Consider the following 20,517-nt stretch of genomic DNA (forward strand, 5'->3'; position numbering starts at 1 on the left):
AGTATATTTTTATCTTCCTGTGCTTTACCTATTTAGTCTGTGTGTCTATGTATGCCATGCATATGTGCCATAGCACATGTGTAGAGGTCAGAGAAAGCTCTGTAGAGTCAGTTCTTTTTTCTTTTTTTTCCCCACTGTTACACAGGATCAAACTCAGGTTGCCACAGGCTCAGAAAGTTATCTTATTAGCCCAGATACATATGTGCTGTCATTGTCACTGTCACATGATGTCAGGGATGGAATTTTCCCCTTGTAGCATCATGTCAATGCTGAAAAAGCTCAAGTTTTTGAAACATTCTCTATTTTTATCCTCTGTTATGTATAGATTACTTACTGAACTAACCCTTTGTCTTATGGGGGTGAGTTAGTTATTTTTGTGGTGCTGGCATTGATTGTACTAAGGCCTTGGGCGGGCTAGTCAATAACTCTGCCATTGAGCTAGCATAGTGATAATTCTCACTAACTTGTCCATTTCTTAATCACCAGCTTCGTACTTTAGAAATCTCCAGGTAAATATCATGTTGCTATTTTAGTCTAGATTATTTAAGTCCAAAATTGGACCACTATTGCATACTAACACTGTAGTTCTCTCACAGAACCTTTTTGTTTTCATTCTCTCTCATTATTACCCACTCTTCCTTTTATTATTATGTTATTCTTAAGTGAAATTTTGAGATTGTTTATAGTAAGGGTATGGACAGGAGAGAATCAACATTGTATGATATATTCTTGGGGGCTTTCCTTTCTGACAATATGCTCTGGTGAACATGTTTGTTGCATCCTTCATATTCTAGCTAGGATTCTTTAACATGTAGCACAGTTCCTTTTGTTTGCCTAGCATAAGACACAAAATTGATATTGAATACTTTATCGTGAAGGACCAAATAGTGTAGACATGTCTGTTGTGCTGGATGCCATGTGCAACTCAGGAAGTACTTGGATAGGTTTGTGTGAACTATTGATCAAATCTAACTTTTCTTAAAAAAAAAGATTTATTAATATATTTGTCCATTTCTTAATCAACAGCTTCGTACTTTAGAAATCTCCAGCTAAATATCACGTTGATATTTTAATCTAGATTATTTAAGTCCAAAATTGGACTTTATGTGACTGTAGCTATCTTCAGACACACCAGAAGAGGGCATCAGATTCTATTACAGATGGTTGTGAGCCACCATGTGGTTGCTGGGAATTGACTCAGGACCTCTGGAAGAACAGTCAGTGCTCTTAACCTCTGAACCATCTCTCTCTCTCTAACCCCCAAGTCTAACTTTTAACTGCCCATTCAACAATATTAGAGAAAGAATGTACCGTGTGTATGTATGTATATAAATATTGATAGTTTGAGATAACATAACAAGCAAAGTATAGAAAATTTATAGTAAATAGCAATACACTTTTATTGAAACTTACTACATGCCAAGGACAAACATAAGTATTTACATCTTTATATGTATTAATTCATCTCATTTCTCACAACAAAATTAAAACAATTACCTGTCTTTTATAGAGATAAGGAATTGAGGCACAGAAATATTAACCCCTGGCTGTCCAGCAGAAGGGTTTAAATAGCCCAGTTTTTTTCTTCTTTGACTATATGTTGTGACAATGTTAATTATACATTTCAGTTATGTAAAATGTTCATATGTTTGATAGCCTGGATTTGGCTTCTGCTATATTAACTCAAGAAAATTCTTATCTTCTCTGTATATCAGATTACTCATCAAAGATTACATGAAAGTACACCGAAGTAAACAATTTTATAAGATAGTAGCTGCTTAATAAACATGAGTTGAGTTATCTTTTCTGCCCATTTTTCACTACAAAAATGTCTTACAGCATTGTGTTGATAAATGTGTACATATGTCTTAATGTGTACATATGTTTTGAGCTGTGTATATAATTAGTTCTTTAGGTTTTTTTTGTTTTGTTTTGTTTTTGTTTTTGTTTTTGTTTTTCAAGACAGGGTTTCTCTATGTAGCCCTGGCTGTCCTGGAACTCACTCTGTAGACCAGACTGGCCTCGAACTCAGAAATCCGCCTGCCTCTGCCTCCCGAGTACTGGGATTAAAGGCATGTGCCACCACGTTCAGGGGCTTGCATATGAGTGTGGGTCTGTGTACATGTTGCACGTATGGAAGTTAGAAGACAGCCTCTGGTCTCCCTCCCTCTCTCTTTTCTTTCATGTAAATCAGGCTGTCCTCAAACTCACTGGCATCCATTTGCCTCTGCCTTCTGAGTGCTGGGATGGTGTTCCACCTCATTCAGGCCACTTTTTTTTTTTTAAACATAGATTTTTCGTGTTGCCCATATAGGCTATGATGACTATCTAGTTGGCTCCAGGAATCCACCTATCTCTACCTCCTCAGCACTGGAATATAAGTGTACTCTACTACACCAGACTTTAAAGAATTGGGGGGGGGGGAGATATGTTCTTGTGTCTGGAAGCCAGAAGAGAGGCGCTGTAGAGTTAGAGTCACAGGTTAGAGTTATGAGCCACCCAGTGTGGGTGCTTGGAACCCACCTCAGGTCTTGTGGAAGAGCAGCAAATGCTCTTAACAGTGGAGTGTGTTTCTAGCCCCCATACAAGACTGGTTTTTCGGTTTTGTTTCCTTTTCTACACAAGTGCTGAGGTTAAATTCAGGTCCTTATGCTTGTGCTGCAAGCATTGCACAGACAACATCTCTCCAGTTGATGTTAAGGTTATTTTCTAAAAGGGAAATTCTTGAGACAAGATTACACACATATTTTATAGGCTTTGCTAAAAGATACAAAGTCTGTCTAGCCGGGCAGTGGTGGCGCATGCCTTTAATCCCAGCACTTGGGAGGCAGAGGCAGGCAGATTTCTGAGTTCAAGGCCAGCCTGATCTACAGAGTGAGTTCCATTTGTTGACAGTGTACTTAATGTTTTGCTGCCTGTATATATACTGTTGTGTCCACTTGAACTGATGTCCGAGTGTGCAAATGCATGCATATTTCTAAGAAAAACTAGTCTTATGGTTGGTTTTATTATTGTTCTAATGTAATGTGAACAATTCTACTCACAAATTTTGTTAGTAGATCATCAAGGAAAGGTGTGTGTGTGTGTGTGTGTGTGTGTGTGTGTGTGTGTGTTGTTACTTAGCTGCCCACATTACATTTCTAGGCTAAAATCATTAGCTCAAAGTTGAGCCTGTTGTACATTACTTAGCAAAATAGAATAAAGTCAGGTCCTCCTCCAGCAGAGCCCTCTCCTTACTGTTTGTAAGTTCCCATCTGATTTAAGTCTGCTTAAATATGGCAACTTACATGCACAACAATACACTATAAATGAGTAAGAAAGTATTTTTGTGGTGTTCTATAATTAATTTGCACTCAATGATTTCTTTCCAGCAATTACTAAAGATACATTGTAATTTTTCTATTGGTAGAAAGTTAAACACATTGCTCTTTAGTGACCTGTACCGGGTTTTAATTTCTAGTTTGTATTTTAAAGTGTTTGATGTTGATGCGAAATGTGTAGTGTTGCTTAAATTTTTTTACTGACTCTTAAGAGTATCAAATTAACAAGGGAGTCCATATTGGAGCAGAAGGGTTAAAGTATAGGCAGTTGTCATTTTATTTTTATTGTTTCTTGGGTTATTTCTTCCAGTAGGTTTCTACTCACAAATTTTGTTAGTAGATCATCAAGGAAAGGTGTGTGTGTGTGTGTGTGTGTGTGTGTGTGTGTGTGTGTGTTGTTACTTAGCTGCCCACTAATAAGTATATACATAAAAAACCTATTGAAGAAGATAAGAAAAGATTACAAGACAGAGTAGCTATTACCTTTAGAAAAATTAGATGCTGTCCTTCTATTGGATGGTCCTATGGATGGTCACTCTGGAACTGCCAAGACATACATCTATATTTTATGTAACTTGTTTGCCTATATTTATAATTTAAAGCCTGGGGAAAGATTCTTAGTATTACATACCTACTTTGAAAAATGTTTTTGTTTGGAGCGTCTGTATGTGCACATGTCAGGAATGACATGGAATCAGATCTCTCTCCTCCTGCTGTGTGAGTTCCAGGGACCTCACTGGGACTCAGATTCTCCTCAGGCTTCCTGCCTTTACCTGTTGAACCAAAAAATTGAGTTAAGATGTATGAAGAAGGGACACCACTTACATCAAGTAACTGTTTTGAAATTTACAACTTTTAGAAGTTTTCTTAAAAGTAGCCAGCAAATACAGTATTGAAAATGGAAACATTTGAACTAGAAACAGTTTCTGTACGGTATAGCTCAGTGATGGAAGCTTGCTGGAGGCCCAGGGTTTCAGTTCCCAGCACTGAAAAAACAAACCAGCAAACCCCAAACCAATATTAATAATATAATATACCAGTGATGAAACAACTTATTTCTAGTTTAGCACCATACTGCAATTGATGTAGTATAGACAGAGTAATTTAATGAAAGTATGTTTTATTTAATGCACAGATTATTGAAATGTTATATTATCTTCCATATAAAAACGTTACTGAAGCCATAAATTGAAACTGAGATAAAATCTGGGGATGTTAAAAGGGAAAAAACGTTCAGTTTTGCAAGTTATCTTTTGTGTATGTGTACGTACATTATTTTTTTTTTAGAGAAAGTGGATGAATTTTATTATAAAAACTAAATCCTTGAGCCAATTAAGTTATTTGAAAAAACAATAAAAATTGATAGCTTAGCTGAAAGAGCATTTTCTGTTCTTGAAGAGGACTCAGGTTCAATTCCCACTACTCAAATGACAGTGCTCCAACACCCTCTTCTGACCTCAGAAAGCAGACACTTCATGGTAAACATAAACACACACATTCATACATCAAAATATTTTTTAAAAAGGAGTGGGAGAGAACACTAATGTGTGCTTTTCCCTGTGTATTTATGTTGTTGCATACTGATTGTATGATTTTTTTTTTTATTAGTAACATGCAGTTAGTTAGAAAGACTGAGAGGGATGAAAATTAAGACATCTTGCAAGAATGATATGAAACAAGCTACACACGACTTGGCATCTGACTGTAATTCAAGAACTTGAGAGCATGGGCAGAAGAATCAGTTTGAGGCTATCCTGGTTAAATAGTGCGACCAAGCTTTAAGAAACAGGGGGAGATGGACAGGTGAGATAGCTCAGCAAGGAAAAGCACCAACCGCAAGCCTGAGCTGCCGAGTACAGTCCTCCAGACTCTTGTGCTGGAGGGAAAGATCCTAGTTCCGCAGATTCTCTTCTGATCTGCACACACATCAGTCAAAGCAGGCACACAACAATGCACGTGGACACTAAGTGAACAAATAGTAACAAATTACAAATGGGGCAGGGGAGGAGGAGAGACATATCAAGTGTATCACAAAGGAATATACAGCAATTTACCGAGAAAATATTGGGCAATAAATGTCATAAATTCAGTTATCCTAAGGTAAAATGGCTGTGGAATGAAAGTGTTCTTGAATTGTAGGATTTAGAAGAGAGGAGAATAAAAGTCTCACACTGTAAACCACAAGGATCCAAAAGAATCTGAAGAGATACTCTTGGTAGAAGGGGAAAGTCTATTTAAGAGAGTGAAAAGGGAACTAGACAAGAAATTGAAGCCAGATTATTAAGTAAAAATTTTATTGTATTTAGAGTTTAGAAAGAGTACCCTACCCTAGCAGTATATATACCAGAAGTTAAGAAACAAGATTCTGGAGCTAGATTGTGTCATTAGAATTACAACTGCAGTAGTTACTTTAAACTCACTGTAATTTCCTCATTAGTAAAATACAGAAAAGAGTAATACTCTGCTGTACCTGGGTTGTTGTGAGACCTAAATCTTAACTTATACAAAGCATTTTGCAGTGTTTAATGTATGGCACATGCTTGTTAAACACAGTGAACAAATAGAAGCTGAGAGTTTTGTTTGTAAATGAGTAAGTATCTCTCTGCTACTCATGTATTTGACAAAGTTGTACAGATAATGATATGGTTTTCGCTGTGTGTGTGTTGCAGAGTTTGGGAATGGACAGTGATGACAGCTGGCACCTGAACTGAACCCTGTCATAGACAGCAGCGTCCAGAGCTTCAGGATGAATGGGGATATGCCCCATGTCCCCATAACCACTCTCGCGGGCATTGCTAGTCTCACGGACCGTAAGTGTGCATAAGCTTTCTAACTTCTTTTCTTTGCTAATACTCATTTTTACAGACAAAAAATTACCTTTAATGTCACATATAACAAAATATATATTTGATTAGTGGGGGGGAGTAGCAAAATTAATGTTTCCACCTAATACATAAATTTAATTTCTTCATCCTTCTGTGAACTCCTAAAGAAATGATAGTGTGATAATTTTTAAAGACCTTAAAAATCAATAAGGACTTTAGAAAAATGACACAAAGCTTTAAGAGATGCTAAAACTTAAAAAAGAAACATGGGTTAATAAACAAAAATATGGTCTTTTTAAAAGAAAGCGTTTACAAAATCAGTACCTGAAAGTGTCCTCCAAGAATGAGAAATTGATCGTCCACATTACCTAAATTGTAGTGGTACTGATTTTTTAATATCAGGTTGAATTGTCAGTTAGAATTTGTTAACAAGTATGAGATATGTCATCATTATGAGAGCCCACTTTACTCTGAACAATAAGGTATTAAAAATTATTGTCAATACTTAGAAATTTAGTTAATAGAAGTTTTAGGGTTCATATTTTGATAGACACATAACTATTCTTTTCCTTGGGTAATGGCACAGAGTCTGCCCAAGTGTTTGTCCCTATGTCATTCTCCTTTTAGTATAGGAATAGAGATAAAGGAAAGGCCAGAAAAGAAAAGACAAAATGAAAACATAAATAACTTTTTCTTATAGCAGTATGTAAGATATGGAACTTTGCAATAATCTATGAAAAAATAACTTATGTAGCTTCCAGAACTGTTTTCAACTGTGCTCAGAATCCCTCCCTGGGTTTTGTTTTTGTGTATTTTCAGTTGAGTGTAAGAAAGTTGTATCACTAGAAAGTGGTTAGATTATCCTAAATCTGCAGGGAAACTTTGAATCATGTTTTAGGTTGTTTTTTTTTTTTTTTTTTTTTTTTTTTTGGTTTTTCGAGACAGGGTTTCTCTGTGTAGCCCTGGCTGTCCTGGCACTCACTTTGTAGACCAGGCTGGCCTCGAACTCAGAAATCCGCCTGCCTCTGCCTCCCGAGTGCTGGGATTAAAGGCGTGCGCCACCACGCCCGGCTGTTTTAGTTTTTGTTACTCGTTTTAAGGAAAAACACAACCTGTATGGATGGAAAATTATATATGCTGCTAGACTTCCCTTTATTTTTTCTGCCTTTTATCTCTGGTATCCCTCACATTTTTGGTGCTTATCTTCCTGGTAAACTCTGTGAAGTATGGTAATTATACTATGGGGTTGACTAGAAATTAACCCCAAAACATGATACTTATATTTTAGTTGGGTGTCTTAACCTGTTGGCAAATAAACAATTCCTATTAAGTGTACTTACATTAAATAGTGGGATTAAAGCCACAAAATACTCATTTTTTTGTTTGTTTGTTTGCTGCTTAGAGTAGAATGGGAGAAGAAAGAGAACTATTTAGGAATTTATGACAAGAATTTTTTATTGTTCTTCAGGAATGTTGTACTCTGAGTATTCTACTACTGTGAGCTATTTGTTTCTATATTCTTAAGCTTTTAAAAATGTATTGCATATCAGTATAATGTGAGTCAGGTATTGTTTTTGACTTATATGTCTAAGAGTGCTACTGATCTTATAGATAAGCTACTTTCTCACCTTATGTCTCAAAGTCATGATAATAATAAAGCTTTATTTAGTTAATTAAAACAATTTTTAAATGAAAATTAAAGCAGGAATATAAATCAGCTAAGTAATTACTAGTAATAGAGTCTGTACTGGCCTCTGGTGTTTTGGGAGGAGTGGTTTTTTGTTGATTCAGATTTTTTTTCAGAGTAAAAGTAATGTTTTTCAGTCATCAGTCATGAAACTTACAACTTATTTTTAGTCTTATAATGTACATAAACGCAGACATGAATATAAAGGCTTCTCGCGGTCACCTAATTTCTAATATTCTGCTTTATTCTAAATAGTCCTGAACCAGCTGCCTCTCCCATCTCCTTTACCTGCTACAACTACAAAGAGCCTCCTCTTTAATTCACGAATAGCAGAAGAGGTGAACTGCCTTTTGGCCTGTAGGGATGACAATTTGGTTTCACAGCTTGTCCATAGTCTCAACCAGGTATCAACAGATCACATGTAAGTACAATCAGCTTTACATCAAATAGTAAAATATTTGGTCTTACAAAGGAAGATCAGTGTTTCCTTTTAAGTTATTTCCAAAATTTTCAGATTCATACTTTTAGGAGTTCTGTTTGTCTTGTTTTATTGCTGTTGTGATAGGTATCCCAGGCTGGCTTTGACCTTGCTCTGCAGCTGATGAAGTTCTGGCACTCCTCTTCTGCTACCAGTTATTGACTGCTGGTATTACATGTGTGCCACCATACTGCTTATGTGGTGATGCAGATTTCATGTATGCTTGGTAGACACTGCTAGTAAAACTATAGCCTCACCTTATAATCCAGCCTGGCCTAAGACCCACTGTCCTTCTCCTGCCTCAACCACCCAAGGACTAGGATTACATAGGAGCCATCATTCTAGTTCATACTATCCAGCCAGTAGTTCCTGACATATATATGCATACCATTAATCCTAGCACTCAGGAAGCAGAGGCAGGCAGATCTCTCTGAATCCTAGGCCAACCTGGTCTACCTAATGAGCTACAGATCAGCCAAGGCTACTTATTGAAACTCTGTCTCAAAAAAGAAAAACAAGAAAATGTTCCTAACCAGGTGAGAGAGTATAGCCAGTTTAAATGTGCATTAAGGAGATTTAGGGAGACCATAGTCACTGTGACACAAGTATTGACTTGTGTGTGTCTTTGCAGATCGTTTCCACTTGATGTCATCTGCACAGAGATTTAAATTCGCTCACAAAACTTACCTTTCCTTTTCTAATATTGATAGAGTAATTAAAATTTCTAGACATTGGAACATGCTGAGTATAACAAGAACTAGAAATTTAACTCCATGGAAAGGAAGCTTTGTTTTTATTTGAGAATAGGTGTGTTTTTTTCATATAGTAGACTTTTAAAAATAGAATTGAGCTAAACAATAAGATTGCACTTGACATGTTTATCACTACAGAAGCAATGCATACTTTACAGGTTTAACAACACAAAAATGTATTTGAAAGTAAAATCTGGGTCTGGGGAGATGGCTCAGTGGATCAAGTACATGCTACTCAAGCGTGATGACCTAAGTTCAGTTTCCAGACTCCATGGAAAAGTGCAAGCAGAGAACTAACACAGAGTTGTCCTGATCTCCACATCTGTGTCATGACAGTTGTGACATGTGCATACCTGTGTACACACATGTGCACATCACATACATAGATAATAATAATTTTTTCTTAAGTTAGATCTATCACTTTTCTCCCAATATAACCTATCATTAAATAGTTATTTATACACCCTTCTATCCTTTATTAATTTTTCAAATTTAAAGATTCATTACTTAGAGAAAAGAACTATATTAGGTACAGTATATATTTGTGGGGCAATTTTCAAGTTGACTCAGTTGAACTACTTATTAAATGTGGCTTTTCTGATGGAGAAACTAAGAATTGGTTGTTTACAACAACAAGGAAGTACAGTGTTCATATTTTAATCCCTCTAGAAATTTCACTGTCTAGATATTATACAGTTGCTTTTGTTCATACATACTCTGTAGTTTTTTTCTAAATATTTAGAGGAAGGAAAAAGGCCCACAAAAATTAGAATTTATTTTATAGGAAGTTCCTTTAAGATTATCCCCTGGAATTTACTGAACTTTACTGTTTGGATGTTATATTTTAGGTCTTTACTGTTAGATCCAGTTAGGTTTTGTGCATGCATGCATTCTTGCCCGTGTACCTGCCAGGGTGAGTGAGTGTGGGTATCAGAAGAAAACTTACAGACATCACTTCTCAACTTCCACCATGCTGAAGCAGCGCAGAGAACAGTCATATTTAGAAAGTAGAGCCTGCTACTATGCTATTATGAATACTCTGAATGCCTTCTGATCTCAGAAGCTAGGCAGGGTTGGGCATAGTGTTTGGATTGAGAATGTAAAATCAAAGACAGTATTTCCAAATAGGCATGTCTAATTTAATTTGCTAATTATTTAGATGATTACCTGTATAAGACAGAAAAATCACGTAACCTGTATGTCTCCTTAGTATGGCAACATTGCATATTTCATTGGAAGAACAGTTCTGTGACAGTCACCCTCATTCATGTGCAGACATGAGGGAAAATCAGTCTATTCCAAGTCAAGAGCAGCTCAGCTACTGACAGTAGTCACTCCTGTGGCTTTCATTAGGGAGTAGTAGGGAATGGACTCCGCTTGTTTGCATTCCTAAAATTAACATGAGCAATTTTAAATAAATTCACAGTTCTATAAAATTATGGTTCCAGCATCCCTTTCCCCACCCCCTAGAAAAATATAGTGTGGGTTATTGTGTAGGTATTCCTTGGTGATTTCATTTCTTCTGGGGGTTGCATCTTTGAAAGTGTACCTCAGGCCTACTGAAGTCGCACGTTTTTATTCTGTGAATCTTCTTAAGAAATCAAGCATGGTTATGATTATTTTTTTCTTCAATCCCAGAGAACTGAAAGATAACCTTGGCAGTGATGATCCCGAAGGCGATATGCCCGTCTTGTTGCAGGCCGTCCTGGCAAGGAGTCCGAACGTTTTCAGGGAGAAAAGCATGCAGAACAGATATGTACAGAGTGGTGAGGTTCCTTTTTATAGTGCGTGTTTGTGAACCCTGTATCAGAACTTGTTTGACACATGATTAAATTTAGTTTAACTATCTGGTTTCTCACTTACAAATGTGTCTTCATATTTTAAATCAAGCCACGAGTGAGAAGAAAACAATAATATTCTTGTGGTTTAATATGAAATTAAACAAAACTTTGAAAGGTTTTTTTTTTAAAGGTATCTTAAAATGTATTAAGTGAACTTTAGAAATTTTGCTGTTAGAAAATTATCAAAGGTTTGGAAGCAAATTTTTTTTAATTTCTTTTTATTTCATGTGCATTGGTGTTTTGCTTCCATGTATGCCTATGTGAGGGTGTCAGATCCCCTGGAACTGGAGTTGGGGACAGTTGTATACTGCCATGTGGGTGCTGGGAATTGAACCCAGGACCAATAGAGTAGAGTACAGTAGAAGACAATAGCAGCAGTGAAAGGAGATAAAGCTGTGCACTCTGAGAGCACCGGAGTTAAAAGAGAACACCACATGAGTCGGTTACAGAAGTGGCAAACTGGAGAGATGGCTCATTAGTTAGTTAAAAGCATATATATTCTTCATTTCCTACCTTAGATGTTTATGACTCCACATAAGAAAAGGCTTAAATCCTTAAAGGTTAATTTGTGTTGGATGTGTGTTGTATTGTGGGTATGTGCATATGTGGGCATGCATGTGTGCGCATCACAAAGATCACTCTTCATTGTTCACATTTTGAGACAGAATCTCTAACTGATCTTGAAGCTCATTAGCCAGCCTAGACCAGCTGGTTACCAAATTTCAGGAACTCAGCTGTCTCCACCCCCTTTTACTGTAATCCTAAGTGTGTGGCCAAAGCCAGCATCTTACGGATTTTGTGGATTCTGGGGTTCCAAACTCAAGTCCTCATGTTGGTGAAGCAGAACAAGTACCTCACAACGGACCGGAACCATCCCCCATCCTTAGATATCTTCTGTAGCTAAATGTAAATGAGATAACACATGAAGACACCTTACTATATAGAAGTCACTAAATTCATAGCTCTTTGAGGTAACCAGAGAGGATTGTTCTGATTTTATTTGACTCATTTAAATAGCCAGTGCTTCAGCTTTGCCCTAGTGATGACTGTTAATTAAAGAAGAGAAAATTTTTAATTCCCATCTTACAGTATTGCCTTCCCCATTCAACCAAAAAAAGGACAATCGGGAACCGCAATTATAGTTATTAAATTATTAAGTTATGGAATAAAACTACTTCATTTTGAATTTTTTTATTCACATTTTTAGAGATAGTCTTTGAGGTAGTCTTGAGCCCTGATTTCATTCTGCTACTACTGACTGTAGAACCGTCGTCTCTTCTGTAGTAGTATTGGCAGATAAACAGATGCCTTCTGTTTGAATATTTCTGAGAAAAGGTACTTTTCATATAAACAGCAAGAAATGAAATTTAGGAATATTAACTTATTGATTGCAGTTCCCAGAAAGTCATATAAGAAAATTCAGGATTAGTTGCAAATTTTCTCTCTGATTTAATTAACTGAATTTTTTGCTGCTTCTTTATTACAAAGTGTCATTTATGAATCAGTCAAGCTGGAGAGGTGACCCTGTGATTATCAACACTTGCTGCTTTTACAGATAATCCATGTGTGGATTGATTCCCAGCACCCATGTGGTTGCTGACAACTGTTTAACTTGTGTTCCAGTGAATCCAGTATCCTTGCCCAAAAGGGGACCTGGCACATGTGCAAACATATGAGCATGCAGGCAAATATTCATACACATAAAAATATATTAAATATTAAAAAGTGAAAGCTAACCTCCTGTTTTCATTTACTGTTGAAATATTATAATCCACACTAAAGAGCAAAAAAAGTTATTTTGGAAGAAGAAATAGGAACATCATGCTTTGTTAATAGAATTTTGGATAATTTGCAGGAACTCAATTTTGGTACATAGATAAATTAATTTTAAAACTTGGGTATGAAACAATGTTGTGAAATTAAGTTTCTAAGCATAGGGGAAGTATATGTTAAAATATATTTCTGGCCTAGCCGTGGTGGCACACGCCTTTAATCCCAGCACTTGGGAGGCAGAAGCAGGTGGATTTCTAAGTTCGAGGTCAACCTGGTCTACAGAGTGAGTTCCAGGACAGCCAGGGCTACACAGAGAAACCCCGTCTCAAAAAAAAAAAAAACCAAAAAACAAAATAAATGAATGAATCCACATGCGCGCACACACACACACACACACACACACACACACACACGGGAGTATATTTGAGAGAGACAGAGATATCTGTATACTAACAACAATAATAAGAGGCATATATCAAAAGAAAACATATAGTATTTTGACAATAGCTAGGTGAAGTGATTTAAAATTTCGTTTTAGTTCCAAGTCTAAATGATACCAGAATATGAATGTGAGTTTGGGGATATTAGCTCAATGTTAGAGCATCTGCCTAGTGTATATGATGTCCTGTGTCAATTCCTAGTTCTAAGAATATCATTGACATCATTTCTTATTTCAGTATTAGACTAGTGGTATTAAAGTTGTGTTTTTATAAAATTGATTGTGCTTGAAATTTAGTTTTCCTAGTAGTATTTATTGCTTCCCTCCAAACAAAATCATTCTGGAAGAACAGAACTTTTAAACATTTTTAAAAGAATGAGTTGAGTCTTTATAGTAAAAAGAAAATAATATTTAATGTTTTTTATCTTTTGAGCAGGAATGATGATGTCTCAGTATAAACTTTCTCAGAATTCCATGCACAGCAGTCCTGCATCTTCCAATTACCAACAAACCACTATCTCACATAGCCCCTCCAGGTAAATAGATATTTATATATATGTTATTTATTTGCTTCTGTGAATAGCAATCACATACATGTAAATATTCATGAATTCATATAAATAAGTAGTTCTATGCTTACTAGTTCTTATGAACATTCACTGTAAAATGTTGCATGTGCAATTACTATGGTTACTAACTAAAGGAGCTACCATATACTAACTGAATTTTACATGGAAAAAGTTTGCTAAAATAAATGATGTGTTTGCGTTGGTAATATAGCTCCCTCGCAGAGTGCTTGCCTAATATGCACAAAGCCCTGGGTTTAATGGGTTAATTCACAACAGCACTACCACCATACACACACACACACACACACACACACATACAGTACCATATTTGATGTAAGTCTGTTGTAAATAACACAATTTGGAAGACAGTTTATTTGAAGAGAAATAGATTAGTATCCTGAAATAGAATGGTGGTTTTTATGTAGTTAAGTAAATTTTTAATTATTTGAGGTGACTCTTATGAATGTTAATAATTTATATGTTATTTTGCTGTTTTTCTGTTTGTATAGATTTTATTATATTTAAATTGAAGTTCAAAGAATTTTGTCTCATTTAAATTTTAAAAAGTAGCATGTTGATTTTTTTTTTTTCCTGATATACTTCATTGTGTTTTGTATTTTAGCCGGTTTGTGCCACCACAGACAAGCTCTGGGAACAGATTTATGCCACAACAAAATAGCCCAGTGCCTAGTCCATATGCCCCACAGAGTCCTGCAGGATACATGCCATATTCCCATCCTTCAAGTTACACAACACATCCACAGATGCAGCAAGGTAAGCCAGCTACTAATTACCTAAATTAGTATATTAACTATTGAATAGACCTAACAACTATAATTCCAAACATGTGAATTTTAAAAATATTTTTAAGCATAAACTAATAATATTGTGCACATTGTCAAGTTAACTGTGGCTTATATCATTTCAAACACATTCGATTTATTTTTTGTTGACTTATCAATGGGGCAAATAGGGCATTGTTTTGGAACTTTGATTAGGGTTAGGGTTACTATGTAGTAATATTTTGTTATGAAATTAAGGACTCTTAATTTTCTTACAGTAGCATTTTAATTAAGTATATATTATGAAAACATTTTACTTAGGTAGTCATTTTATAGTTAAAAAAAGAAGTTTTGATACAAAATATTCTGAATTAGAATACTATTTTATCAATTGGATTTCAGTTTATTGCCAGTGCTCAATATTATATATTTATATTTCTTATCTTTTATCATTTTATTGTATGTTTTGCCCGGATTTTTACTTATATGTATATCTGTGCACCATATGAGTGCAGAGACCACAGAAGCCAGAAGAGGGCATCAGATTTCCATGGGACTGGAATTACAGATAGTTATGAGTTGCCATGTAGGTGCTGGGAATCGAACCCAGGTCCTCGGCAAGAGCAACCAGTGATCTTAACTATGGAGCCACCTTTAACCCAGAGGGATATTCTTGCTTCAGCGATCTTTTATATTTTTAGAGATTATACTGTCTCGTGACTGCTAAACTTATTAGCAGTAAAAATTCTCATACATCTATTTCAAAAACATAAATTTTCAAGAAAAGATAAAGGACAAACATCTTTGGCTTTGTGTCCCATAAAAGTAATAAGTCAGAGGACAAACACCCAAAGAGAACACAGAGCACATAAAGAGCCGTGTGTGTAGGAGTGCATACAAAGAGAACACATAACACATAAAGAGCCGTGTGTGTAGGAGTGCATACAAAGAGAACACAGAACACATAAAGAGCCGTGTGTGTAGGAGTGCATACAAAGAGAACACATAACACATAAAGAGCCATGTGTGTAGGAGTGCATACAAAGAGAACACAGAGCACATAAAGAGCCGTGTGTGTAGGAGTGCATACAAAGAGAACACATAACACATAAAGAGCCGTGTGTGTAGGAGTGCATACAAAGAGAACACAGAACACATAAAGAGCCGTGTGTGTAGGAGTGCATACAAAGAGAACACAGAACACATAAAGAGCCGTGTGTGTAGGAGTGCATACAAAGAGAACACAGAACACATAAAGAGCCGTGTGTGTAGGAGTGCATACAAAGAGAACACAGAACACATAAAGAGCCGTGTGTGTAGGAGTGCATACAAAGAGAACACAGAGCACATAAAGAGCCGTGTGTGTAGGAGTGCATACAAAGAGAACACAGAGCACATAAAGAGCCGTGTGTGTAGGAGTGCATACAAAGAGAACACAGAACACATAAAGAGCCGTGTGTGTAGGAGTGCATACAAAGAGAACACAGAACACATAAAGAGCCGTGTGTGTAGGAGTGCATACAAAGAGAACACAGAACACATAAAGAGCCGTGTGTGTAGGAGTGCATACAAAGAGAACACATAACACATAAAGAGCCGTGTGTGTAGGAGTGCATACAAAGAGAACACATAACACATAAAGAGCCGTGTGTGTAGGAGTGCATACAAAGAGAACACAGAACACATAAAGAGCCGTGTGTGTAGGAGTGCATACAAAGAGAACACAGAACACATAAAGAGCCGTGTGTGTAGGAGTGCATACAAAGAGAACACAGAGCACATAAAGAGCCGTGTGTGTAGGAGTGCATACAAAGAGAACACAGAGCACATAAAGAGCCGTGTGTGTAGGAGTGCATACAAAGAGAACACAGAGCACATAAAGAGCCGTGTGTGTAGGAGTGCATACAAAGAGAACACAGAACACATAAAGAGCCGTGTGTGTAGGAGTGCATACAAAGAGAACACAGAACACATAAAGAGCCGTGTGTGTAGGAGTGCATACAAAGAGAACACAGAACACATAAAGAGCCGTGTGTGTAGGAGTGCATACAAAGAGAACACAGAACACATAAAGAGCCGTGTGTGTAGGAGTGCATACAAAGAGAACACAGAACACATAAAGAGCCGTGTGTGTAGGAGTGCATACAAAGAGAACACAGAGCACATAAAGAGCCGTGTGTGTAGGAGTGCATACAAAGAGAACACAGAGCACATAAAGAGCCGTGTGTGTAGGAGTGCATACAAAGAGAACACAGAACACATAAAGAGCCGTGTGTGTAGGAGTGCATACAAAGAGAACACAGAACACATAAAGAGCCGTGTGTGTAGGAGTGCATACAAAGAGAACACAGAACACATAAAGAGCCGTGTGTGTAGGAGTGCATACAAAGAGAACACAGAACACATAAAGAGCCGTGTGTGTAGGAGTGCATACAAAGAGAACACAGAGCACATAAAGAGCCGTGTGTGTAGGAGTGCATACAAAGAGAACACAGAACACATAAAGAGCCGTGTGTGTAGGAGTGCATACAAAGAGAACACATAACACATAAAGAGCCGTGTGTGTAGGAGTGCATACAAAGAGAACACAGAACACATAAAGAGCCGTGTGTGTAGGAGTGCATACAAAGAGAACACAGAACACATAAAGAGCCGTGTGTGTAGGAGTGCATACAAAGAGAACACAGAACACATAAAGAGCCGTGTGTGTAGGAGTGCATACAAAGAGAACACATAACACATAAAGAGCCGTGTGTGTAGGAGTGCATACAAAGAGAACACAGAGCACATAAAGAGCCGTGTGTGTAGGAGTGCATACAAAGAGAACACATAACACATAAAGAGCCGTGTGTGTAGGAGTGCATACAAAGAGAACACAGAGCACATAAAGAGCCGTGTGTGTAGGAGTGCATACAAAGAGAACACAGAACACATAAAGAGCCGTGTGTGTAGGAGTGCATACAGGAAAGCACATCATCTGTGCTCATAAACACTCAGGTGATGCTGGCTGTGCTGGGTGCTAGAAACTCCCTATGTTGAGCAAAACATTCATTTTTCAAAATCAATTAAAAGAAACTGAGTCATTCCTGAGAATGTTCAGGCCCCCGAGAAAACCATCACCGAGGGTTAGCACTCCCTAGACAGTACTCAACACAAATACATGGTAAGTCAGAAGACCAGGAAAGAATTGCAGATAGGGAAATTTAGAGTAGGAGAGACATAACACTGCAAACATTCTTCAACTTCATATTAAAATTTTAACAATGCAGAAAAAATTCACCATGCCCAATGAGCCCCTTCACCAGCATTTTCCTAGAAAGATCTCTCTCTCTCTCTCTCTCTCTCTCTCTCTCTTTGTTGTTGTTTGGTTGTTGTTGTTGTTTTATCAAGACAGGATTTCTCTATATAGCCTTGGCTGTCCTAGAACTCATTCTGTAGACCAGTCTAACGTCAAACTCACAGAGATCACCTGCCTCTACCTCCCAAGTAAAGGTTTGCATCAGCGCTGCCCATCCATTGTTTTTTACCTTTAAATCAGTGTTCACTAGATTATTTAACTTCTAAGAAAAATTTCTAACATCATCTAATACACAGTATATTTCAGCTTCACCAGCTTTGTCATAAATATGTCTCTTAACATAAGTAATTATTTTTCAAGATATAATTCTTGAATGCTTGTACTTTTGGGGTTTTTTTTTTATTGTTTTTTGGTTGGTTGGGTTTTTTTTTTTTTTTTTTTTTTTTGGTTTGGTTTGGTTGTTTTTTGTTTTTCTATCTCTTGAATTTCCCCTCTTTGAGATAACTTATTAAAGTGTAGGTGAGGCTGGCCTCAAATCCCTGACCTTTCTACCATAGTGTATGGGTGCAGGCATTGACAGTCTACAGGACACACCCAGATCTTTCCGCTCTCAGTCTAAAGTAGGTGTGGTGCCCTTTTTCCTTCAATATACTAATTTTGCTTTGTTTTCTGTGATGCTGGTGGTTCAATGTATGGTCTCATATGTGCTAGGCAAACACTGTACCACTGAGTTCCAGACTTTTGTTGTTATTTTGAGTCAGAATTTAAGCTACCCAAGCTGTCAGCAAACTTGATCTGTTTCCCAACTAAGCCTTGAACTTGCCTCCTCCTGAGTAGGAGGATTATAAGACTGTGCAACAACGAGGCTTGCTTCTTATTTACGTGTGGTGGGACATAGCAGGCTCTACTGACTATGTGAAATAAATCTCACTGTCTAGACTTCACTGGTTTCTTACAACGTGGCTCAGTTTGTTCTCATAGGCCTTTTATTTTCTATCAGCTGGAAATATGTTTAAAGGATTTGTTATATGTATTTTTGCAAGAACATTCCATAAGTAATGTATACTTTTTCATGTATCACATCTGGAACTACACTGGGCCCAGTAGTCCACTTATTTGTAGCTTTTTGGTGGCACCATCTCATGTTCACTGATCTAAGCATAGTATGTATTTTTAACTTTGTCATTACTAAGTATTCGGGGTTAATACTACTAATATTCTGTTTTCATTATATTATAAAGAGATCATCTGCTTTTAAGATTTTTAATACTGATTTTCAGAATACTGTAATGGTTTTAATTTTCACTCAAAAGATGACACCTTAAAAGAAGTTTGTAAGAATATCTTTAGTCATCTTGGTCATTGTCTATTAGTGCATGTCCTGTTTTGGGTATTTTATCCTGTTTTGTTTTGTTTTCTGATTTTTTTTTTTTTTTTTTTGAGGTGTGGGTAAAGGAAGGAGTGCAGACAAGATCTCTCTCAGTAGCCATAGCTGTCCTGGAACTCATTATGTACACCAGATTGGCCTCTAACTCACAAAGATCTCCCTGCCTCTGCCTCTCTGCCTCTCTGCCTCTGCCAAGTTCTAGAATTAAAGGCATGCATTACCACATTCAGCTGGCCTCTGTTTTTGGATAGAATAATTTTTAAAGTAGAATTGTATAGCTCAATCTAACTAGAAACTTAGTTGTACTTTACAGACACAGAAAAGCATATGGATACTTCATACATATCTTAATAGGAATAATATATTATTATATACTATATAGTATATAATAGTGTATAATAGGGGAATTTATTTAACTGTGCTATGACAGTTGGAAATCTAACCATTCACATATAAATAATGAATAAATACATTGTGTACATTATACAGCAGAATATAGGTAATTGTTTATTTAAAACAAATGATCTTAAGACTTCATATGTAAGAAATGGAAAAACCATAGCATAATGCCTAATTAGAAAGGAAGTCTTATGCCTAGAAATCATGAAGCCCTGAATTTTGTCCTTACACTGCATAAAACTAGATGGCACAAGCTTGGAATCCCAGCATCCAGGGGGTAAAGGAATGAATAACAGAAGCTCAAGAAAACCCTCAGCTACATAGCAAGTTTGAGGCACATGAGGCCCTGTTTGAAAGAAGAAATAACAGTTATAAAGGGATTTATAAACAGACCATTTAGAACACTATATTCATAATAGTACTTATGTATAATTTGGATTATATTTATCTACAGTAAAAGTATAAAGATATGAATGCAGAAATAGAGTGGTCTGAAGATAAACTATTCTCTCCTATAAAATAAAGAGAGAGGAAAAACAAATGGATCTGCAGTGACATCCATCACAGTATCTGGATTTGTAGTCCATGTTTGTGATTGGTTTGGTTTTGGTTTGTTGAGGTGGGCTCTTAAGTAGCCCATGCTGGCTTCATATTTGCTATATAGTCAAGGATCAATATATAAGTGTTCATTATATTCTTTACAACTTTTGTATGTTTAAAATATTCCTGTAATTCATTTCTGAGACTTTCTCTAGTTAATTTTCATATTTTTAACATGTTTTATTCCAGCATCGGTATCAAGTCCTATTGTTGCCGGTGGCTTGAGAAACATCCATGATAACAAAGTTGCTGGTGCATTATCTGGCAACTCAGCTAACCATCATGCTGATAACCCTAGACATGGCTCAAGTGACGACTACCTACACATGGTGCACAGGCTAAGTAGTGACGTATGTAACGTGCTAGT

At 36.7% G+C, this 20,517-nt stretch overlaps 1 protein-coding gene across 3 annotated transcripts in view; it reads left to right on the plus strand.

Annotated features, from left to right (window-relative positions):
- Nipbl (NIPBL cohesin loading factor) overlaps positions 1–20,517 on the plus strand; it is a 170,710-nt gene that overhangs the window by 74,786 nt on the left and 75,407 nt on the right. For all 3 annotated transcript variants that reach the window (XM_021183780.3, XM_021183779.3, XM_029469689.2), the window contains exons 2-7: positions 5,990–6,130; positions 8,088–8,253; positions 10,701–10,828; positions 13,552–13,651; positions 14,307–14,458; positions 20,340–20,500. In XM_021183780.3, the coding sequence (XP_021039439.1) occupies positions 6,067–6,130; positions 8,088–8,253; positions 10,701–10,828; positions 13,552–13,651; positions 14,307–14,458; positions 20,340–20,500 (771 nt within the window). In that variant the 5' untranslated portion in view covers positions 5,990–6,066. The remainder of the gene's footprint in view (positions 1–5,989; positions 6,131–8,087; positions 8,254–10,700; positions 10,829–13,551; positions 13,652–14,306; positions 14,459–20,339; positions 20,501–20,517) is intronic.

Source organism: Mus caroli, unplaced genomic scaffold (assembly GCF_978045245.1).
Source record: "Mus caroli unplaced genomic scaffold, Mus_caroli_1 scaffold_16, whole genome shotgun sequence".
In the NCBI taxonomy this organism is placed as follows: domain Eukaryota; kingdom Metazoa; phylum Chordata; class Mammalia; order Rodentia; family Muridae; genus Mus; species Mus caroli.